General features: G+C 38.8%; 1 protein-coding gene across 1 annotated transcript in view; it reads right to left on the bottom strand.

The window, feature by feature from the left end:
- Positions 1–25,463, bottom strand: part of LOC126215390 (serine-rich adhesin for platelets-like) — a 267,306-nt gene that overhangs the window by 200,352 nt on the left and 41,491 nt on the right. The window contains exon 6 of the mRNA XM_049942097.1: positions 11,705–11,945. Coding sequence (XP_049798054.1) covers positions 11,705–11,945 — 241 coding nt within the window. The remainder of the gene's footprint in view (positions 1–11,704; positions 11,946–25,463) is intronic.

Here is a 25,463-nt window from a genome sequence, read left to right as displayed (position 1 = left end):
AAGAATCCAGATGGCGTGTGTGGTGAAACAGGCACTGAGGTCATGAGTGTCATGTTGTACAGCATGCTCTGCAACAGGATACTGTGTAATGCCGGTGTACACCCACTGCCTATGGCCATTCATCCTAACTGATAATTTGGTGGTAGTCATGCTGATGTAAAAGGCAGAAAAACAGTTGGTATATGATGTGGCGTTTCACAGGTGGGTCTCCCTTTGATAGTGTATGTTTTGCCAGTTACAGGACTGGTATAGGTGCTGGTAGGAGGATGTATAGGTGAAGTCTTGCAGCAGGGATGGTCACAGGGGTAGGAGCCATATGGTAGGAAGATGGGTGCAGAAGCAGCATAGGATCTGACGAGAATATTGCGGAAATTGGGAGAGCAATGAAAAGCTGTCTGAGATTTTCCCCACCACACCTAGAATAACCCCCTCCCTCCTCTGGTACATACAATTCACATAGCTTTTCACTCTTATTAACTCGTGTATTATGTTTAAGTAATAATCGCTGTCTTGCATATTACCCTTTCTTCCCCCTTGTAGTGGCTCGAGAATTTCAGTGTAAATTCTAGAATCACTTAGCCTTCTACTGTCTCAAACACAAGATATTTTAGATGTGAGTGTGGGATGATAGAATCCTACCTAATGCACGTCATGTGTTTGTGTGTGCAGGTTTCAAATTCAGTCGCGAGAAGAATGTAGACGCGGCGGTCAAACTGCACTGACAAGTACCTACTGGGCAGTCCATGGGTGTTTAGTGAGTGCGTACGAGAGGACCATGGAGTATTTATGTAACTCTGTGATAATGGTGTCAGTGGCTATTGTTAGTGAAAAAAAGAACTCTTAAAAAAACTCTTAATCCAGACTTGCTAGAGGCAAGACATGTTTATGATTTCAGTGTAATAGAGTCGTGGTTATTAAACCAACTCTGTCATAAATGTAACTTAATTGTTTCTAACGTGAGATGACACGGGTGACTTCCAAGAAGTTGAATGTTTATGTGAGAAGTGTGAATTTTGTTCTTGGTGGAAGTTGAAATATACCGATAGTGAACTAAAAGTATTCTTTGAGTACCTCCTTATTTCACGAGTAAAGAGGGAGTCTTAGAGGTTCCTTTAACTAGCATTATCCTTCGGAAAAGAAGTTTATAGAGATTCCAGCAGCCGCCTGACCTGCGAAGATCGGCTACCCACTCCCAAGTATGTCAACTCATATAAAGGAGGTGGGAAGGTAGCATACATACACTTCACACATTCTTCTGTCATCAAAAGCGTTAGAACGTGGCTGCCTTGACAGGACGGAAGAAAAAAGGAATTTCAAGATGAAAACGAGGGAAAAAGCTATCAAGTGTTGCCATAGAAACTGAACATAACAAGATAAAAGAACCATTTTAAGAAATTGGATTCTGCCCAAATATACACTGAGAGAATTTGTGAATGCAAAAAAAGGAGAAGACGTGAGAGTGTCACAACGTTAAAAACCAGAGAGAAAATATCGATGTATTGAGACCAAGAAGAGATACGCCTAGAACGATTCAACTAAGACGATCCAGTGTGGGGAGTGTAGAGCTCTCACACACATCGCAGGGACGCAGACGCAGAAACCAACATCCGATGCTGCTGGCACCAGTTGCTGTTCACTGGTGCTGACCTGCCTCCACATCCACTCACTGATGCATCGCAAATTCTATGCTGAGTGAGCATAAAACAGTACTTTATTATTTTAGTACAAAGTGGTACAAACTGTTGAGTGAACTTTATTAGCGCAGTTATTATACTTCAAGTTAATTTTTAAATGCTCACAAGGTCTAAAGCTTGTAAAAGTATGGATAACATACAGCAAGTTGGGGAAACTTCAGAACCAGCAATGGCTATGAAAGTTATCAAAGAAGTGTGACTGGTCTGAGTTAGTAAATCTACTTAAAGCTCAGAGCATACAATTACAAGCAACTCTAAGTGAAGAAATAGGCTGAGTAAACTCTCGATTAGATGCCCAGAGTGAAACTCTGAATAGGCAAGAGACAAATACCTAAGTTTGTTAAATACCAAAATCGATTCACAAAGTAAAGAATTTAGTAACCTATGCAAAGGCATGGGGGCTTTGAACACTGAATTCAATGCCTTAAATTGTAAAGTAGAGAATTTTACGATAGATCTGAAGAATTAATTGACAAGTTCCTTGACCAGTCATGTAAATCAAATGTTCACTGACCTTAGTAATAAACAGAATGATAATTTCCATGAATTATCAAAAACGTTAGAATTTGACATTGAGGAAAGATGAAATACAGTAGAATCCGAAATCAATAAAAGTTGGGATCATTTGAAAATGTATGTAATAAAGTTTAATGCAGTAAAGCAGGGAATGAATACTTTAAAAGACAACGTCGATAAGCATAATGAATTAATGCCTGTCAGTCAATCACAAATTACAGGTGTAGTACACGATTGGATAATGTATAGAAAAGTTTCCAAGAGAAGACAGCTAATTCTGATATTGTAAATATAAGTAGTTAGGAGAAACAATTTGAAGGGATTAGAGATCGAAAAGTCACTGAGAGAATAACATCATCAGGGAACGCGTTGCCTATTGTTTCTTCCGAACTTTTAGGTACCAGGAAGGGTATAGATGACCTGTTGAGAGAAGTCAAATTTATCCAGGACAAAGTGGAAAAACAGGTAACTTCACCCAATGTTGTGTTAACTAGTAAAGTAGTTACAGATTTGGAATGGGGAGCGAATTTGGGGTTATCGAGAGAATTCCCTAAATTCAAGCCCGACGGAGACGTGCACCTGACACATTTCTTGATAAGATTAATCAACTCTTGCCAAAAAATTGAGAAGATTCTAAAAAGATGGAATTTGCTGTGGGTTACCTTTTAGGGGAAGCCTCAGAATGGGGAACCGTAAATATTGAGAACTTTTCCTCTTGGGGTGATTTCCAAAAGAAGTTTAAAGAGAAATATTGGTCTGCAAGAGCACAAGGAAAGTTAATATCAGATCCATGGGACCCGGGCAGAGTCATATGTCCCCCAGGGACTTTAACATTATGACTTAACGGGCGGAGTGGCAACCGTCGGATCCCGAGTTGTTTTAGGTGCTTCTTCCAAAATAGTTTTCCTGCACCAAATTCCCTTAAAATCTTAAAGTATTCTGTCATCTATGCTTAACATCTATAACTATCCTGTAACTTTATTACTTAGAAAACCGGATATGACCATTTAATAGAGACAGATTTAAGAGAATCTCCGAAAAGAAGTGATATCCAGACAATATAAAATTGAATAGATTATTATATTTATGGATAATATAATATGAGGTGACTAATGAAACAACTGTGATACCAGAGTGTATAAATTTTCAATTTTGTATAGAGTATTTTATATATAGGAGACAATTAACACCGTACCTCCTCTGATGCCTCACTCAAGTACCTGAGGGGTAGGGATCCTGAGAAAGCAGGATGGGAAGGGTTTCCTGTCTTTGGGGCTATCTTCTTTCTCTTCTTCGATCTTAGCAACCACATCTATTTTTTTCCTTTCTTACTTCTTATCTGAGGACCTATCTAGTTTTTCCCTCTTTCCATATTCACTAACTTCTATCACTGAAGTCCTTCCTTGTTTCCGTGGTTTCTAATAACTTACATCTTTTCTTTGGATAAGAAGACCGAAGAATCAAACTACATGAGCACACATCTGCATACACACATAAATACATTTAGACACAAAAATTGAAAAGCCTGTCACAATGTCAGAATCGTCAGGTACTGTAGGGGAAAAAATATGTGCACACACAGGCTTCATAGTTCATTACCCTAGTATACATTCCTATGTATACTATACTTAAGTATTCTCTGGTAAAAATAAAAATCTATTTTACACTTTGCATTCACTTTTTACTGCATCATTTACTCCCTAGAGCCCTCCTCTACCTCTCAAATTCTGTACTCGCCATAGATAATATGTCTACATACACTATTTAAGTCCCATTATCCTACAATCCATCCATTCCTCAGAGTATTAATTACAATGACTTTTCTTAAATGACTATTACAATTAATTCCATTCTAGCTTACATTCTCTTTCTTATGTTTGCTCAATGTAGAACCATCGTAGTTCTTATATACATATGACGATTCCACATTGCATATGTATATAAGAACTACGATGGTTCTACATTGAGCATACATATGAAAGAGAATGTAAGCTAGAATTAATTGTAATAGTCATTTAAGAAAAGTCATTGTAATTAATACTCTGAGGAATGGATGGATTGTAGGATAGTGGGACTTAAATAGTGTATGTAGACATATTATCTATGGCAAGTACAGAATTTGAGAGGTAGAGGAGGGCTCTAGGGGGTAAATGATGCAGTAAAAAGTGAATGCAAAGTGTAAAATAGATTTTTATTTTTACCAGAGAATACTTAAGTATAGTATACATAGGAATGTATACTAGGGTAATGAACTATGATGCCTATTCAGAAAGGATAAGGGGGGGGCATATGTGGCATTTGCGAGTATATAGGGCAAGCGTACCTACATGGAGATAGGATGACCTGTGGCCAAAAAATAGGAATGTTTTATAAAGGAGCGTACCAACCAAAATGGAAAAAGGAAGTGCTCTCATAAGGTCGACCCACAGGCAAGGTATAGGTACTGATCCTAGGAGAAGGGGACAGTATCACGACAAAAGTAACAAAATTGTATAGGAATTATTCTGGAAAGTATGAATTCTATGCACAACTAGCATGATTATGTTTCATATAAATAAATGAATGTCAAAAGAACACTTTCATTTTGCCCAGAGTTCCTCCAAGCTACAAAAAATAGTAAGAATAGTACATACCAAGGAAAGGTAGAACAAAAGATGAGAACCTAAGATAGATTACTTATGTTTCAGGAACACCTGGAATTTATGACTGGAAATAAAAGAGTCCTCACAATTTCTAAATACTAGTGAAGAACTGACTAAAACCTCGAGTGAGTGCTCATGGCTTAATATTAAAGTAGGATGAGAGAGAATAGTGAAGTAGTAAGCAAAAGATTATTCGCGGTTATCGAAAGAAAAGAAATGCATACTGTTAAAATATGAAATTGTTATTATGTGTAAAATTATTTACATAATGATTACATATCTGGGATATGTAGTGATTCGAGAATTTCAGTGTAAATTCTAGAACCATTTGGCCTTCTACCATCTTGAACACACGATATTTTAGATGTCAGTGTGTAGGATGATAAAATCCTCCCTTCCACACGTCACATGTTTGTGTATGCAGGTTTGAAATTCAGTCGCGAGAAGAATGTGGATGTGGTGGTTGAACTGCAACGAAGAGTAACTGTCGGGAAGTCCATGGTTGTTTAGTGAGTGTGTACGAGAGGACCATGGAGTATTTACGTAACTCTGTGATAACAGTGTCAGTGGCTATTGTTAGTGAAAAAAGGAACTCCTAAAAAAACTCTTAATTCAGACTTGCTAGAGACAAGACAAGTTTATTATTTCAGTGTAATAGAGTCGTGGTTATTAAACCAACTCTGTTGTAAATGTAACTTAATTGTTTCTAATGTGAGACGACATGGGTGACTTACAAGAAGTTGAATGTTTATGTGAGAAGTGTGAATTTTGTTCTTTGTGGAAGTTGAAATATACCAATAGTGAACTAAAAGTATTCTTGTAGTACCTCCTTATTTCATGAGTAAAGAGGGAGTCTTAGAGGTTCCTTTAACTAGCATTATCCTTCGGAGGTGGAGTTTATAGAGATTCCAGCAGCTGCCTAACCAGCGAAGAAGATTGCCTGCGCTCTCTCAAGTAAGTCAACTTGTATAAAGGAGGTGGAAAGGTAGCATACATACACTTCACACATTCTTCTGTCGTCAAAAGCATTAGACCCTTTTTAGCTCTCAGGTTTCCAAATCTCATCCAGTGCAGTCCCCAACAATGAGTCTTCCCTTCCCATCCTGTTCGGTAAGTCTCCCCTGACCCATGGTTCTGGGTAACTTTCCCAAAATCTGCCCCTTTTCCTAGGCCTCTCCAGTCATTTCCCTTCACACCTCTTCCTTCCTCATCAACCTATCTGCCTGAAGATGGAGCCACTGGCTCAGAAAGATTGCCTAATTATGATCTTTTATGTGTGTGTTCTGCTGCTGCTTCGTGAGTAGTCTTTTTATCCATCCAGTTATTTTATTTTGTCAAAAATTGATTGTTTTTAGAACGGGGCGTGAGTCGTGCTTGGGTAGCTCAGTTGGTAGAGCACTTGCAAAGGTCCCAAGTTCGAGTCTCAGTCCGGCATACAGTTTTAATCTGCCAGGAAGTTTTGATTGTTTTTGTTGTCATAAAACTTGTACAGTATTATGTATGATCGCGTTGTGAACACTAGGTGACAATAAGAAATGTCCATTTCCAAAAAATATGTAAACTTAAGATTTATATACTGATTATGTAGGACAGAGTCAAATTTGGGGGAAAAAAGGAGAGAGAATGCGACATTTTCTGAAGCTTATACATAACAAACACCAAGCAATATTCAACTCTGCAAAGGCCTGTTGCCAAGCTAGGAATTTTAGTAATCAAGGGAAAAAAGTTTTCAGTGAGGTTTTTAAGTATATATGTTTTTTAGCTGTATCTCAAACAGAAAATTTTCAACCATTTAAAAATTAAATAATAATATAATAAACTAACAATAATAATATGCATTCTTGAAACATAAACTGTAAACAGTTATCGTATGGTCGGTAACAGTACTACCAGTTTCACAATGTTGAAGTGGCATCTTCAGGTACATCTAATAAAGAAGAATAGCACATGTGGATATAGTATCACTTCATAACGGGTAATGCAGACTGTGACATACACGTAAATAATGAATGCTGTGAGGGCTCGAGGGATATTTTCCAATAATAATGTTCTGTTTATTTACCACTAAAATACTATACACGGGTCTATTCGGTGGAGCACGACTGTATTTTAAATGTTTAGTGGAACATTGTGAGGCAAAAGCAACAGAGAAACTCTCACTTGTAAATAGCCTGCATTATCGTTTTCGCCTGCGAGAGTGCAGCATTGTAAATAACTTAATTGGTTTGTTTGTGTTCCGTGAATTTTAACAAACCTGAGTAATCTGTAACTTTACCAATGATTTTTTTTCTGATAGTAGACTTGACTACGGAATGACATATTTTCAGAGGAGGTACTTCTATAGTTAAAAATGGAAATGACAGCCGCCATTTCTGCGAGATATCAGAAAATATTAATTTTTGTCAATATACGCTCTTGTAAAAAGCTGAATATATACTGTAATAGTTGAGCAGTGAGAAGAACATTTTTATGAAATAATAATTGTTATCTTAAAAGGTAAAATTTTTCTCATTTCTGAAGTGGATATTATGCTCATCATTCCCCTCCTAGTAATTACGATATAAAGTGCAAGCAAGCGGAAGATGTAGGATTTTGAATGCTTGGTAGTACTGTGAAATCTCTGTTTAATAACATGGTCTTTTGGAATGAACAGATTCACTTTTTCGAAAAGCGAAAATTTGTGGAACTTGCCCTATCGACACAGACTATCACAGTTGTTCAGAATCATATCCGTCTGAATTGTTTTCAATAACAGCATCAAGAATTTTTTAGAGCTACACTACAATGCAGATCTTGAAAAGTTGTTTCTTACGCTGGTTGCTAAGAAGAACTTTAACCTTAGGTGCGTTCAATTGCACCCCGCAGATGCCACGCATTACTGCAAAATTAATAATTTACTCTTTTTCAGCCAAGAAGACAGTAATTAAGATCCACAGCACTAAATATTTTATTTTTGATGAAAAGGTCAATTTCAATTTTCATATTCAACAGTAACACCAAAGGACAGGTTTATTTAAATCATTTAATACTAGGAAGGGAAGAGGACTTGGTAAGAGTAGGGAACAGTAGTTGTAAATTATTTAGCAGCGGAAAGTTTCGAGGTTGCCTGTCTGTTTGTTCTTTTTGCTCTTATCAAGAATACTTAATAATTTCTCTAGTTGCCAAGGAAGGTTCATTAGAGGGAATTAAAATTATAATTTTTTTTTTTTTAGAGATGGCAAGAATCTAAGAAGAAGAATTATAGCATAATGTGCAAAACTATGTAATTGATAAAAGAAAATTTAAATATAATAGTCAACTTATTAATTTCCAGAGAAGCTGAGTACACTGGGCATCTCATCACTCCCACTCAGGTTATAATGAATTCGTCAAATAGTGATGACAGTCAAAATTTAAAAGAGGTGGAATGAAGAAGATGGCCTTTAAAGATGGTCAGCTCTAAAAACAAAGACGAAGTTGTAAAACCAGGAAAATGGACTTAAAAGATGAACAGGGGTATTAAATAGCAGTCACGATCAAAAGACAGGACGTAGTGAAAAGCACCAAAAGTGGGCCACAGAATAAAGTTAGAATGAATAAAAGAAGAGCAAAGGAGTACAAAAGAAATAAAATGTGTGTTACAAGAATGGATCAGGTGCGCATCGGCAGGAACAGTCACGAGCAGCAGCCAGCACAAGTGACAAGTAAACAACAGGTGCGGCTTACTCATAAGAGACAGACAGCATGTGAAGTAGCAAATAACATGAATGACAATCTTGGGAGTCATCCTTATGATAGAGATATATGAGATCTGTTCAAAAAATAACAGAACTTTGTCCACAAAATTTTTCTACACTTACCTTTTATTTCACATGGTTTCCTTCAAAACACTCTCCTCAACAACTGATACTTCGCTCCCAATGCCCTTTTCCCCTTCTGGAAGCAGTCTCGGTATGCCTTTCATTGGATTGTGAGAAGCGCCATTTGCGAATTTTCTTTTATCTCATCTGCCGTTGTCGATCTTTGTTCTTTCGACGGGATTTTCAACTTCGGAAATAAAAAAAATGTCTGCAGGGGCCAGGAGGATGAAGTAGCACAGTGATATCGTTTTTTTGTGCAATAGTCACGCACCAACAGGGATGAATGTACAGGTGTGTTATCGTGATGTGTGAGCCATGAACTGTCTCACCACACTTCAGGCCATTCTCACAGGCATCGCAACACGTCATGCTAACAGTTCTTCTCTGTGGCTCAAATTCATGATGAACTAATCCTTCAAAGTGAAAGAAAACTATCAGCACGGCTATGACATTTTACCTGACCTGATGAGCTTTTTTGGGTCTTGGAGAAACTTTCCCAACCCACTGTGAAGATTGTGAAGACTGAATCTTGGTCTCAAAATCATAATCATACACCTATGTCTCATCATCAGTTATGAAGCTCTTCACAAATTTGCGAGGTGAAGGTCTTTCTGGTCTCGACTCACAAGCCGTGGGATGAACTTGGTGGCAACACTAGGCATTCCAAGATGCTGTATCAGAATTTCATGACATGATCCAACTGAAAAGCTACATCCTTCACACAGTCAGTCTTCGATTGGCGGGCACAATTTCAATGATGTTCCTGACATGAGTGTTGTTGATAGATGTTGAAGGGCGTACTGAAAGAGTGTCACCTTTAACTTCTGTCCGGCAATTTTTAAACTGTGTGAACCATTTGTAACACTGAGTTCAGCTTTAGTACCCATCGCTGTAGGATTCCTGCATCATTTGATGTGTCTCTGTAAAGGTTTTCTCTAGTTTCATGCAAAATTTAATACAGACACATTTCTCCTCTAACTGCCATGTCGACATTCGCAAACTGTGCTACGCAATGTTCTACTCAATACACCACTGAACAGTAACTAACAAACATACAACAATGAAACTTCTGCCAGTTACACATTAAACACAGTTTTATGCAGGAATGCCAATAGCATTTTGCTCCAATACACCATTGGCGCGAAATTACTACTGCAATATAACAAGGATCTATCTTTTACACTGCAGACAATCAAAATTAGGGAGTATATTATAATGTTTCAACTTAATTCAGCTATTTAGTATACCTTCTGTATGACAACTCATATTTCGCATAATGTAAGTCTCTTCCAATGTATTAAAAGTATGGCCTTTCACAAATTCCAGGTCAGTATTAAGTACCTACTTATGAGAACAAAACCATACCGCAACTGATTTGTTAAATAACTTAAAAATTTTACATCGTCAGACCACAAGCCACACTTTAAATATATTGGAAGAGATTGAAATTATGTGAAACTGAAGTTGTCATACAGAACATACACTAAATAGCCAAACTAAATTGAAGCATTATAATATACTTGTCAATTTTGATTGTCTACAATGTATCTCTATCATAAGGACGACTCCCAAAATTCTTATGCAAACCATTTACGATTTCATGCAGCATCTGTCTCTTCCAGGTAAGTAAGCTGCACCTGCTGTTTACTTATCACTCATGCACACATTCAGTATTCTGTTGGCTGCCACCCGTCACCGTTCTTAATGACAAGCATCAGATCCATCCAGTAAGATATGTTCGATTACTTTTGCATTCCTTTACCATTTTTTTTTTTAAATTAATTCTGATTTTATTCTTTGGCCCGTTCCTGGTGCTATTTAACATGTCCTGCCTTTTGATTGTGAGTACTATGAAATACCACTGTTCATTTTCTTGGTTTTACAACTTTATCCTTCTTTTTAGAGCTGAACGTCTTTAAGAGCCGTCCTTCTCCATTCCGCGTATTTTAAATTTTGACTTCTGTCACTATTCAATGAATTTATTATATAACCTAATTGGAAATGATGGGACATCCAATGCTCTCAACTTTGTCCTATAAATGATCTGAAAATAAGTAAGTTGGTTATTATATTTAAATTTGCTTTTGTCAGTTACGTATTTTGTACATCTTGTTACAATTCTCCTTTATAGATTCTTGCTATCTCTCTAAAAAAAATTATCCTCGTGTACTACTTCCCTTTATTAGACATACATGAAGATGCAACTTCAGCACTGTGAACTAGTACTACTATTAAAAGACCATATGGCTGCTGTTTGTGGTTTTTTTCAAGAATCAACTCACAAACATTCAAGAACCAGCTTTAAGTGATGAATCTAGAAATATACTAAAATTCTCTATGTACTGCAACCATACAGATTGTGAAGACAAGATTAGACTTTTTGCAGCACACGGAGAAGCACCTCCCACACTCCATATGCAAATGGAATGGGAAAAAGCCCTAATAACTGATACAATGGGAAATTCCCTCAGTCATATAATTCACAATGATTCGCAGAGTATGGACGTACACGTAGAACTTATTTTATCAAAACACTATTGTTTCTACTGTCACTGACCTACGTACCACAAATCGCACATCCACCTAATTGATGATTGATGAGCTTCTTTCTCTTCTTTTTATAATCTCTAATATATTACATTTACTAAATTTCTTTCAATCGACTACCCTTTGCCAATATTTCCTCATTCCAGTCTTCCACAAGCAAAACATTCCTTGCACACACCTTGCTCCAAAACTGGCCTTCTTTGACGTATTTATGTGGCTTTGTTGTAGTGCTGGTTCCATATTGAGACCTTTATTTCAAACCTTAATTCCTCAGATATGTTCTTTTCCCTAGAACACCTTCAGACTCACTGTTATAATTTTCTGTACGAGGTTATCTTCAAGAGTATGGAAAATAGGGCAGATTTCCTACTGTGTTCAAAAACTTTGTAGTATTGTATCTTATTAGCTCTAGGAAGTACAGTTAACAACCACTGAAGTATAATTTCAAGCAATACTTCTCACTTACCTGGAAGGTGAGCGCCGTCGCTTCTTATGCGGTGGTTCAGGCATCGACGAAGATCGACGCCGCCCCTTCCGTTCATCTCCGTCCTCTCGTGTGTCCGAATCTCTGTCGCCACTCTCATCACTTTCGGAGTCACTGTCAGTATGGCGAGTGTGTCGTCGACTCTGTTTCTTTTCCTTTTTCTTCTTTTTACCCCGAGATCGACTTTTGTGTTTTGCTTTTGCAGCACTCTTGTTTTTTTTACCTGTGAAATTAAATTGTACCCTTTCACAATGCACAATGATAGCTCTCAAATAGTATGAATGAGAGTTCAATATGGATTACATTAGATACACCATTTGTCCAAAAAGTTCAGAGATTGATTTTATTCCTAGCATATAAGTAGCATCAGCACTGTAACTATGGTGGCAGCTTGAACTACCAACTGTACATGACAAATGTACATTCAACCAGTCAGTTGTGAGCAAGCTGTGTTAAGTAGTGTGTCGATGTTGTTGTGTCACTAATCACAATGGAGCAACATCTCTAAATTATGTGTTCAAGACATTCTCCAGAATATTCTGAAGAAGAGAAAAGTGTGTGCAAATTTTGTAACACATACCTTGACTCCCAAACAAAAAATGATGAAGGTTGGATGCCTACAGTAGTACGACTGAAATGAAAAATGCAGACAATTTTTTTCTGGAAAAAAAAAAAAAATTATAAGTGATGAGACTTGCTGTTAATAATGTAAACCTACCACAAAATGACAGCACAAATTTACGTGAAGTGCCAATGCTTTGACAATATAACTGACATTTGCGCACATGTGACATGCAAGTTGAACAATGTCCAAAAGAAGGAATTTTTTTGATGGTTTAGCATAGTTATATCAAAATTCTGTGCACTGTCAATTCGCAGGGGACTATGAACACCTGAAGCACTAAAGCCACCATCTTAACTTTTCTCTATTTTTTATTATTCCCGCCTCGAAACTTTTTGGACTGATCGGCTATACCCACTCTTCCGCAGATCCATATTAAGGGGACCTACCTCTATGTAGAACATCTCAATAAACATAAAACTAAATATATATTCTACACTACACTCCATCCGAACAGGCCTTGGAAAGCGCAATGGTACCAACCGGCCCTGTGTCTTCCTCATTCCACAGGCGTCACTGGATGCGGATAAGGAGGGGCATGTGGTCATCACACAGCTCTCCTGGCTGTGTGTCAGTTTACGGGACTGGAACCGCTACTTCTCAATCAAGTACCTCCTCGTTTGCCTCACAAGAGCTGAGAACTCCCCGCTTGGCAACAACGCGCGGCATACTGGATGGTCACCCGTCCATATGCTAGCCCAGCCCGACAGTGCTTAAGTTTGGTGATCTGATGATAACTGATGTTACAACTCTGGGAAGGCTGTTGGCAAATATATATTCTACACAAAATTAACAAGCTTGGTAAGCTTGGCTGTAGGCTTCATTTCTTATATAGATAATGAGGTGGCCCCAAGGATGTTGTTGTTGTTGTTGTTGTGGTGGTGGTGGTGGTGGTCAGGAGCAATTAAAATATCACAACTTATTTTCATTCACAGAGTAACGTAATAGTTCCCTCTCTCCTTCACATGCCCATACGCATGCGCACGCGCAACCCCCCCCCCCCCCCCCCACACACACTACCTAAACATAAAAAATAAATTTACATTGTTCATATGAACAGATAACCTTACTGAACTCAAGAGGTGAGCTATTCAAATATTATGTAACACTTCCATTGAGCGATATGATCAACACCACCACTGGAAAAAGAAGCAACACTATGAGGGACTTTGTTCACTGGTACCAGCGAATAGTAGGTACATAACTGAGGGGTTGTAGTGTTAGTGATTCATTTGTCATGGTCACTGGTCATCAGATGGCACTCAGTAGGCCTCTGTTTTGACTCTGCAGGCAGTAACTGTGCTGAGTTCAGAAGTGAAGAGGGGTTGCAACATTAATTCTGGGGTACAATTGACCAGTATGTTCTCCTATTGAACAACTTCAGCCATTTGAATTAGATCAAATTGTTGGTTTGCAGGAAGCTGAATGGAGGTGTCAATGGATTGCTGCACATGTTGTACACTATGTACTGGTCGTGTGTCATTGCTTTCAGCAGGGATCTGTGGAACATGCTCATATGCGTAGATCAAACTCTGGATGTCTGCATAATATAGGCACATCAAGACTGACATATTATGAGGGCAGCAGTTGCCGATCAAACATCATTCAAGGAAGAAATCTGGACATATGTTGCACCTGCTGTGTTACCAGAATGGGTGGGAACTGACACCACAACATCACCAAGCACAGCTATAGACCAGTTAACGAATGCTTAAAAAGGTTGATTACGAGGAAAAAAACACGTAGTTGCAAATTTTTTTCAGAGTGCTAGTAGGGAGTGCCCTGAAAAATATACAAAAAACCCTGATGGATGGGAGTGAGCACTGCGATGAGGGTGAGGGTGGGTGTTTTTACAGTCACTTTTCTATGTTTTTCTTTAATAACTCGAAAACCGTAGTTTCTAGCAGAATTGTTACTGAATACAAAATTAAACTACAGTAAATTTCCTACAAAAAGCGTCCTATTAGTTTTCTTTCTGTAGGACTAATAGTTTTCACAGTGCAGATTATTAAAAATATTTTGTAACAGTATAAAATTACTGCTTATATTGAAATGAAGTGGGTTAAAAACAAATATTAAATTTGTGTACCAAATTAAGAAATAAATTGTATTCTGGGAGTATAACAGGGTGAACGGGTGGGTGTGTGGAATAGAAGTGTGTGATACAGTAAGGTTACTGGATTCTGTACACACATCTTCGTCCTTCATAGGTCCACAAACTGAAGATCGAGCAGATGACTCCCCACTCTATCCACACCACTAGATTACAAAAAGGAATTGTTTCAAAAAATTACGCCAATTCTCCACAGCACACACGAATCTCTGCCAAAGTAGAACGCAAATGTGCCCAGGAGGGGTGGGTGGGTTTATTTTTTACACAATGTATGAACACTTGGAATGCAAATACGACTTTCTAATAACACTATCCCAAGAAACAGATATGGACAGAAGCTACGTAAATCTCTGCACAATGTACCACATGGTCTGAGGGGAAACTGATTCTGTCATCCCGTACGACAGCTGTGGCATTCTTCTGGGAGGCCAACTCCCCCCTCATGGGTGCTGTTCACTTTTCAGCTTACTGACTAACTATGCCTCCCCAGCATGAGAGTAGACAAAATAATTTCACTGAGCTTGTGTTTATATGGTGCAGTTATTTTCAGTTTAAGATGTCAGTATTTGTTTTGCAGTTGTTAAGTGAGCTATTACGAAAAAAGCTCAACAGCTAGAGCTGTCAGCTTTCTACAACAATGAAGATCCTCTCCCAAATGTAATACGCATTTAATACATATTTGTCAATGTCAATTTTGTTGTTTCCACTACCATTGTGTGGAATATTTTTCACAGCTCGGAGGCATCAAATGCGTCACCCCAGCCTCAGCTTTCCCAGCATTTGAAGAGACCAGAGGCTTAAACTACCTCCCTCTACTACAGAGGTAAGTCACCTATGTGTTACAAAACTTCAGATATTTCAACTTAAGTCAACCAATGCATTACAGCAGATTACTATTATAGACTTTAACACGATCAGTTCCATTCCATCAGAAAAATTCACACACATCTTACTTTGGTTGTGCGGTAAAGTGTATTCAGACAATGTAGCCCACTCGACAAGTTTCAGAAACTCCAAAATGGAAAAGATATGCATCTTATTAGTACCACAGTTAATGTCTGGAGAAGTGAAGTAACTTTTCTGGTCATTCACTAATTCACCACCACGTGACAACAACACAATTACATGTCTTTACAATACACTGTCAATGACAGACAGAAGCAAGGTGTCACATTTACTAATCCATCCCTTTTCCATCAACAGTAAATAGGTCACAGACAACATCACACTTACAAATTAAATACTTCTCAGCCTTTGTCAACAGGAACATATTTTTAGATTATAGCTCACTTAACACCCACAAAAAGTATCCATTTAATAAACCGAAAATAACTCTACTACATAAACATGAGCTCAATGAAGTTATTTCATCTACAAAAGAGAACTGGACAGGAAATGTTGTTGAGGTACAGTGTGTCTGCAAAGTGGAATGTGAGTAGCACTTGTAGTGGCGGAATTTGCCTTTCTTGGAAGAGTGCTACAGCTGCCATATAGAATAACTAACAATCAATTTCCTTAGCAGTGTAGACAGTGTGTAGAGATTTCGTGTGTGTTTCTCACTTTAGCTTTATCAGCATATAATGTACTTTGTGGAAAATACCCCCCCCCCCCCACCCCCGTCATGTCTGTGTACCGATTTGCCAGTGATTAATGAGGTGCGCTGTGAAGAGTCAGCATATTTTTCTGGAACACCCTGTAGTTGCTTCTTGTGATGTAATGTGGTCACAGATTGGGAATCATCTGCTTGATCTTCAGTTTGCAGCCCTACGAAGGAGGGAACTCCATGCACATAATCCGGTGACCTTCCTTCCCTCGTGCTTCTACTCCACACATCCCCTCCTTCACTCTGTTTCACCGTGTGGACACAATTTATCCCTTCATATGGTTCTACTGCACATAGGCATGTTATATATACTGAATATTTCTTTTTAACTCCCTTCATTTAAACACTAATTTTATACAACTAAAGAATTTTTAAAATCTATAACTTCTACATCCCCGTCCTATGGACATAAAATGAATGGGACCTATTTGTAGAAAATTTATTGCGGTTCCATTTTGTACTCAGAAATGTTTTCGCCAGAAAGCCACAGTTTTTGAGTTATTCGAGAAAAACATAAAGAAGTGAACTTCCAACCCCCTCTACACCCCACCTATCAGGATTTTTATCACATTGTTCGAGATAGTCCCTCCTAGCACTTTGCAAAAATTTATGACTATGCAATTTTTCCCCCCAATTCTCCTTCATCGATTGGCACGACACAACAGGTCCTGTCCCAGGCTTCATTGTGTGGAGGGCCACCAGTTACAGCTTGCGGTCACATCTGGTGTTTCTGCAGGATGAATTAATCGGTACCCACTGCGGTGGGCAGATTGTTACTCCCATGCTACTGCCACTTGTTTGACAGGAAGGTGATGTGCGTTTCCAGCAGGACAATCCACATCCATGTGCAGCTGCTGCAATGCAACATTATCTTTGTGGTGTACTGCAGCTACCCAGGTCATATATACTGAGATGGAGCAGTACTTCCAGACAAGCATCTTTGTACATCTGTGCAGTTTTTGGTGACACCTCATGTTTCTTGATGTTTTCGATCGTTATTATTTTTATGACAATTTGAATGGTTGTTGAGTGTTTTTTATTGTTATTCACAATATAAAAAAGAAAAAGAAACAACCCTAAGATGGGACCTCAGGGGAAACTACACAGTTGCTCCTCAATCAAGTAATGACTCTCAGCTTAATTTTGGGATATTTCATACTGACACCCTTTCTCTCCCATTAGAGAGATATGAATTCAACAGATGTCATAATATTCAAATTTACTGAAAAGGATGTAATAACTCATCCAGCTGAATTACTTTTAGATGTCACAAAGAAGACTAGCAGCTTATAATTTATTATCTAATGAATGAGGCACATTCTTACTGTGTGTGTGAAGAGCTTTCTCAATATTGATAACCTTCAGAAACTTAACCTTTGCTGTGGACAATACATTATTAGTGGCTGCATGGTTAGGAAACCACTTTGGTATTTTCTAAAATGTTGGACAATTATGGTAAAATTTAAACCAAATGGATGTTCCTCTTTTTTATGTTATTCTGGTACAGAGTTATCTTAAGCATATATCATCCAGTCACTAAACATTCATTGAATAAATGACTAGTGGTGTACATTACATACCATGACCCCACAAAGAACTCTACTGACTTCATAACAACAAAAGTGCACAGACATTAAAGACTTTCCATCAAAGATTACTTTTTCTGGTGAACTGAGTGCTATATTGGCATAACCACAGTGAAACCCCTATTACATTATCATGCGGTCCTGACTTAGAAAATGGAAAACTGAGGAAAATGCAGAATCGAAGAAAATGTTAAATCCCCCTCCCCCCAAAATACGAGCAAAAATGTATGTAACTGGCATCTTCTCCAATACTTTGCATAAAATGTATCTAAGTGAAGGAAATTAAAAGTACAACACAATGTTTATGCAATAACTTGTGGTAATGAATTTCAACGGTTATTTAAAAAATCACAGATAGTAACAACAAGTAAAAATTCATAAAAAAATTGAAACTGATATCTGAGTACAAGGTAATCGAGCAATTTTATACTTTCAAGACACGTTTTTTTGAGAGATCATCCTCTGTGCTCGCCAAGAAAAAAGCAAAAATTGATGAGCATGTTGAATTAAAGCAAAAACATCACAGCAGTGAAGTAATTAAACCATAAGCATAAATGAGGGCATTTGCATATTGAAAAATGTTGCTATCATTAGTGTTATTGTTTAATGCTTTTCTTATGAGCCACACCTCATACGCTCACCACCGATAAAGTGTTATTTTAGGCTCAATGAGAGAAACAGAGACATGAAAAAATGAATTTATTTCCCCAACTGATGTTACAAGCTTAGCAGGGCTCAGCCCAGAGAATTTCTGTACGCTGTGTAAAATGTAAATTTGAGAGAAAGTTTAGGTGCTACAGTTTTGCTTCATGCCCTCTATCACTGCTGCCAATCTTTATGCTCTACAGTGTGTGGTGCAAAGTACATACACGAGTAGCATATATAGTTGTTGCAACTGTATCATGTCAGATTTGAACACGAAAGTCTTTAAATGTACTATCACAAAACTCTTGTTCTATTTCCCTGCGATGTCTCTGTCATAGGACATCATCTGCATGAAAAGTATGTTTTCGTTGTTGTTGTTGTTGTTGTGGTCTTCAGTCCTGAGACTGATTTGATGCAGCTCTCGATGCTAATCTATCCTGTGCAAGCTCCTTCATCTCCCAGTATCTTCTCCAACCTACATCCTTCTGAATCTGCTTAGTGTATTCATCTCTTGGTCTCCCTCTACGATTTTTACCCTCCACGCTGCTCTCCAATGCTAAATTTGTGATCCCTTGATGCCTCAGGACATGTCCTACCAGCCGATCACTTCTTCTAGTCAAGTTGTGCCACAAACTTCTCTTCTCCCCAATCCTATTCAATAACTCCTCATTTGTTACGTGATCTACCCACCTAATCTTCAGCATTCTTCTGTAGCACCACATTTCGAAAGCTTCTATTCTCTTCTTGTCCAAACTATTTATTGTCCATGTTTCACTTCCATACATGGCTACACTCCATACAAATACTTTCAGATACGACTTCCTGACACTTAAATCTATACTCAATGTTAACAAATTTCTCTTCTTCAGAAACGCTTTCCTTGCCATTGCCAGTCTACATTTTATATCCTCTCTACTTCGACCATCATCAATTATTTAGCTCCCCAAATAGCAAAACTCCTTTACTACTTTAAGTGTCTCATTTCCTAATCTGATTCCCTCAGCATCACCCGACTTAATTCGACTACATTCCATTATCCTTGTTTTGCATTTGTTGATGTTCATCCTATATCCTCCTTTCAAGACACTGTCCATTCCATTCAGCTGCTCTTCCAAGTCCTTTGCTGTCTCTGACAGAATTACAATGTCATCGGCGAACCTCAAAGTTTTTATTTCTTCTCCATGGATTTTAATGCCTACTCCAAATTTTTCTTTTGTTTCCTTTACTGCTTGCTCAATATACAGATTGAATAACATCGAGGAGAGGCAACAACCCTGTCTCACTCCCTTCCCAACCACTGCTTCCATTTCATGCCCCTTGACTCTTATAACTGCCATCTGGTTTCTGTACAAATTGTAAATAACCTTTCGCTCCCTGTATTTTACCCCTGCCACCTTTAGAATTAAGAGAGTATTCCAGATTACATTGTCAAAAGCTTTCTCTAAGTCTACAAACGCTAGAAACGTAGGTATGCCTTTCCTTAATCTTTCTTCTAAGATAAGTCGTAAGATCAGTATTGCCTCACTTGTTCCAACATTTCTACGGAATCCAAACTGATCTTCCCCGAGGTCGGCTTCTACCAGTTTTTCCATTCGTCTGTAAATAATTCGTGTTAGTATTTTGCAGCTGTGACTTATTAAACTGATAGTTTGGTAATTTTCACATCTGTCAACACCTGCTTTCTTTGGGATTGGAATTATTATATTCTTCTTGAAGTCTGAGGGTATTTCGCCTGTCTCGTACATCTTGCTCACCAGATGGAAGAGTTTTGTCAGGACTGGCTCTCCCAAGGCCGTCAGTAGTTCTAATGGAATGTTGTCTACTCCCGGGGCCTTGTTTCGACTCAGGTCTTTCAGTGCTCTGTCAAACTCTTCACGCAGTATCGTATCTCCCATTTCATGTTCATCTACATCCTCTTCCATTTCCATAATATTGTTCTCAAGTACATAGCCCTTGTATAGACCCTCTCTATATACTCCTTCCACCTTTCTGCTTTCCCCTCTTTGCTTAGAACTGGGTTTCCATCTGAGCTCTTGATATTCATACAAGTGGCTCTCTTTTCTCCAAAGGTCTCTTTAATTTTCCTGTAGGTAGTATCTGTCTTACCCCTAGTGAGATAAGCCTCTACATCCTTACATTTGTCCTCTAGCCATCCCGGCTTAGCCATTTTGCACTTCCTGTAGATCTCATTTTTGAGACGTTTGTATTCCTTTTTGCCTGCTTCATTTACTGCATTTTTACATTTTCTCCTTTCATCAATTAAATTCAATATTTCTTCTGTTACCCAAGGATTTCTACTAGCCCTCGTCTTTTTACCTACTTGATCGTCTGCTGCCTTCACTACTTCATCCCTCAGAGCTACCCATTCGTCTTCTACTGTATTTCTTTCCCCCATTCCTGTCAATTGTTCCCTTATGCTCTCCCTGAAACTCTGTACAACCTCTGGTTTAGTCAGTTTATCCGGGTCCCATCTCCTTAAATTCCCACCTTTTTGCAATTTCTTCAGTTTTAATCTACAGTTCATAACCAATAGATTGTGGTCAGAGTCCACATCTGCCCCTGGAAATGTCCTACAATTTAAAACCTAGTTCCTAAATCTCTGTCTTACCATTATATAATCTATCTGATACCTACTAGTATCTCCAGGAATCTTCCATGTATACAACCTTCTTTTATGATTCTTGAACCAAGTGTTGGCTATGATTAAGTTATGCTCTGTGCAAAATTCTACCAGACGGCTTCCTCTTTCATTTCTTAGCCCCAATCTTTATTCACCCACTATGTTTCCTTCTCTGCCTTTTCCTACTGTCGAATTCCAGTCACCCATGACTATTAAATTTTCGTCTCCCTTCACTACCTGAATAATTTCTTTTATCTCATCATACATTTCTTCAATTTCTTCGTCATCTGCAGAGCTAGTTGGCATATAAACTTGTACTACTGTAGTGGGCATGGGCTTCGTGTCTATAATACGTTCACTATGCTGTTTGTAGTAGCTTACCCGCACTCCTATTTTTTTATTCATTATTAAACCTACTCTTGCATTACCCCTATTTGATTCTGTATTTATAACCCTGTATTCACCTGACCAGAAGTCTTGTTCTTCCTGCCACCGAACTTCACTAATTCCCACTATATCTGACTTTAACCTATCCATTTCCCTTTTTAAATTTTCTAACCTACCTGCCCGATTAAGGGATCTGACATTCCACACTCCGATCAGCAGAATGCCTGTTTTCTTTCTCCTGATAATGATATATTTTCAGCAGTTAAAAAAAGATGCTTTCACCCCCTACCGGCACTCTTGTCATTGAAAGGCCATCCCTCTCTCCACACATCCAGTAGGCAACCTCATTTTATGGGTTTTACTGTGGTGCAATGACTGTGCTGCCTATTGGGTGACTTAACAAGTTGCCAGCCAATAAGAGTTCACTAGCCGGAAATGGGTGATGTTTCCTTGATCACGATTGAGCATATTCTTCGAGACTCAGTGTTTTAATTTACAAGGAAGGCGATTGATATCGTTGCTAAATACAGTACATCAGAAATACATTCAAAAAGATATGACTGAGTTGAAGTGGCACAAGAAAAGGTGGTGGCTGGGACCCTTCATCACATACTGGGTCAGTCCGGAACACTTTGCATCAACTGTCATCTTTTTATCGCTGCAACCTAGCAGTAGTTGTATCATAATTGCACAGTAAAGCTAAATGTTGCAAGTAGGGTTGGCAACAATGATTGTGGATCATGCCAGCATCTCCTCTCACACATCTCCCTTCTCCACAATGGCCTCAAATATCCCCTTAACTCTGCTACCACCTGTGGTGTGAACTGTCTGACTTTTGTGCCAGTTATAACTCATTCAGTCACATAAAATGTCAATAGGAAGAAACCGGGATGACATCAAGCGAGACATCGAGCAAGAACTTAGAATCGAGGTCAACCGTACTAGGAAGAAATGTAAAATTGGGGAATTTTCAGAATTAATCTTAGGGGTTTTTTGACAGGGGATACAAATTTATGGTGTAGAATCACAAAAAAATGTCAATAGGAAGAAACCGGGATGACATCAAGCGAGACATCGAGCAAGAACTTAGAATCGAGGTCAACCGTACTAGGAAGAAATGTAAAATTGGGGAATTTTCAGCATTAATCTTAGGGGTTTTTTGACAGGGGATACAAATTTATGGTGTAGAATCACAAAAAAATGTAAAATCGGAGAATGTAAAAATCAGAGATCCACTGTAAAACTATCTCTAAAAGCTGACCACAATATTTTTGGGTACTCATTATTGAACCTGAGAATTACACATTATCAGCAATAAATTTGAAGTAGTTAAAGTTTAGTTAGTAGGAAGTTTAGGTAAAAATACCAACTGGAAGTTTAGGTAAAAATACCAACTACAAAGTTCCATATCATAAACAGTGATTTAATGACAAGTTATTCTATCCAGACATCGAACAACAATAAAGGAAACCAAGAAGAAATTTTGAAAGTACTCTCAAGAAAAAGAGTAGACATTTCACAATGTGGTGCTATAAGAATAATGCTGAAATTAAATGGGTAGATCGAGTAACTAATGAAGAGATACTGAACTGTACAGGGGAGAAAAGAAATGTGCAGCACAATTTGACTAAAAGGAGGAATAGTATGGAAAATACATCCTGAGGCATTAAGGAATAATTAATTTCAGAAATAAGGGTAATGTGGAAAGAAAAGGTAGGGGGTGGGGAGGGGGTGGAATCTAGAGGGAGACCAAGGCTTAAATAGCATAAACAAATTCAAGTGGATGTAGGCTGCAGTAGCTATATAGAGATGGAGAGGCCTGCACAGGACAGACTAATGTGGGAGGTGTATTGTATCATTCTTTGGAATGGTAACTGTAACAAAAATATAATTTATAAAACTATATTATAGTGCAGGATACAAATACAAATTGCAGAATACCTAACAAGGGAACAAGAGGTTGGTTGGTTGATTTTTGGGGGAAGAGACCAAACAGCGAGGTCATCGGTCTCATCGGATTAGGGAAGGAAGCCGGCTGTGCCCTTTCAGAGGAACCATCCCGGCATTTGCCTGGAGCGATTTAGGGAAATCACGGAAAACCTAAATCAGGATGGCCGGATGCGGGATTGAACCGTCGTCCTCCCGAATGCGAGTCCAGTGTGCTAACCACTGCGCCACCTTGCTTGGTATAGTGCAGATAGTCAAGTTATAAGTGAATTAACTTGTCTGAGAGAACCTTAATGGTGGGGCCAATGGGCACTAACACCATGAGATGCAAAGGGTGAGAGAGAGGAGTTATATGCAGAGAGTAACGTGGAATACCAGAATTCCAGCTTGACACATATCTTCTTACCACGTAAGTGAAGACTCTGTACAGCATCCAATTAGAAGGATTACCAGCAGAGAATAATTATGGTCCTGGGACACTGTGCGAGTGCTTGGATGCATAGACATATCTATGTAATACAAGCACAGGTAGTTTATAGGGTGCACGCAGAATACCTCTTCTGCTGATGGAAAGTCAGTTAAGGCATTTCAGGTAATGGGATATGTCCACTTGATCACAAGATGCCGAGAAAGTCGGCAATGTAGTAGTTGAAGAAAGATGTAGCAATGTACTGGCTGAAAAAGACGATTGTTGTGAAGTGCAGAATTTTGTAGGAATATGGCCACAATTAAGACGATTCAAAATTGTATCTTCTTCCTACAGCAGTAATGATGAGGCAACACTCAAACAGCAAGATGTGCCTACAATTTTCTCCCGAGTATATAAGGGAAACTGGGAATGAGGCACCCAAATCCTTCAAATCCTTCATGGGAACCAACACACAGGGTTGCAGGCCTTACATCACCTAGTGGCATCAATTTGGGTAAAGACAAACCTCTTTATGCCTGTGGTAGAGAAGGCCCATCAGAACTTACTATCTAGGGATGTCTGCATTATTGCTGATATTGACAGCAACTGAACCAGCATGCAGACTCAATCTTGGGGAGATACTGTGTTGCGAAACAACATGACAGATTCTGGACAAGACTGCACACACTATATTAAGAACAGTTTGGGTAGCACATCAACTCATGAATCAACCATCATCTGTTGCATTATGGGAAGCTGTCATGGAGATCGAAAGTAACAGCAGAGCTGTGGGTCATGTCTTGCCACCCAACAATATGGAAATGAGATGCCTGGTGCCAGCATTTGGTTGTCCTCCTCACCAGCAACGAAGATATCCTTCCTCAGAATGGGGAAGTCATCCTTGCAAACAGGAAGCTGGCAGACAACAGAAGAGGCAGATTCCACCACAGCACCCTCCACAGGGCCCAAGTAATTGGCACGATGTGCCTATGGAGCAGTGACTGATGGGAGTGCCTTGTGGTATGTGGCGCAAAATAACTGGTGTCATTACTGTTTATAATCTACGAGGGGCTTTCAATAAATAATGCACACTTTTTTCCCCCACCTCAGCCAATTTCAGTTCAAAAAATGCGGAATTTCTTGTGAACATCGAGAACTATTCCTGCTTCAGCCTCCATACTTTTGTTAAGTTCTGACACATGGCAACACTATACGCAGCCTTTAAAATGGCATCTGTAATGGAGCTGCATTCCAAGCAAAAGCTGTCATTAAGTTTCTTTTGATAGAAAAACAGAGAATCGCAGATATTCATAGGTGCTTGCAGAATGTCTACAGAGATCTGGCAGTGAACAAATGCACAGTGAGCCTTTGGGCAAGGCCTCTGTCATCAAACACAATCACGCAAACCTGTCCGATCTCCCACATGCTGGCTGGCCATTCACAGCTGTGACTCCTGCAAGTTGGAACGTGTGGACACTCTCATTTGAGTTGATCGACAGATCACAAATAAATATCTTGATGCTTAACTGGATGTATTTGTTGGCAGTGGTGATACACTCTTCCACCAGTTAGGGTACTCATGGTGAGTGCCCGCTGGGGTCCTCACCACCTAACGGAAGACGATAAAGAACAATGAAGGACCACCTGTGCAGAAATGCTTGCATGTTACAAGGCTCATTGTGACAATTTTTTGTCGAACAACATCACAGGTGAGGAAACAGGGATTCATTACACTGAACTGGAAACAAAATGGCAATCCACGGAGTGGTGCCACACCACCTCTCCTCTGAAGAAAAGGTTCAAAGCCGC

Source organism: Schistocerca nitens, chromosome 12, assembly GCF_023898315.1.
Source record: "Schistocerca nitens isolate TAMUIC-IGC-003100 chromosome 12, iqSchNite1.1, whole genome shotgun sequence".
Lineage (NCBI taxonomy): Eukaryota > Metazoa > Arthropoda > Insecta > Orthoptera > Acrididae > Schistocerca > Schistocerca nitens.
The sequence above is the reverse complement of the archived record's forward strand: the minus strand, read 5'-3'. Positions and strand labels throughout refer to the sequence as shown.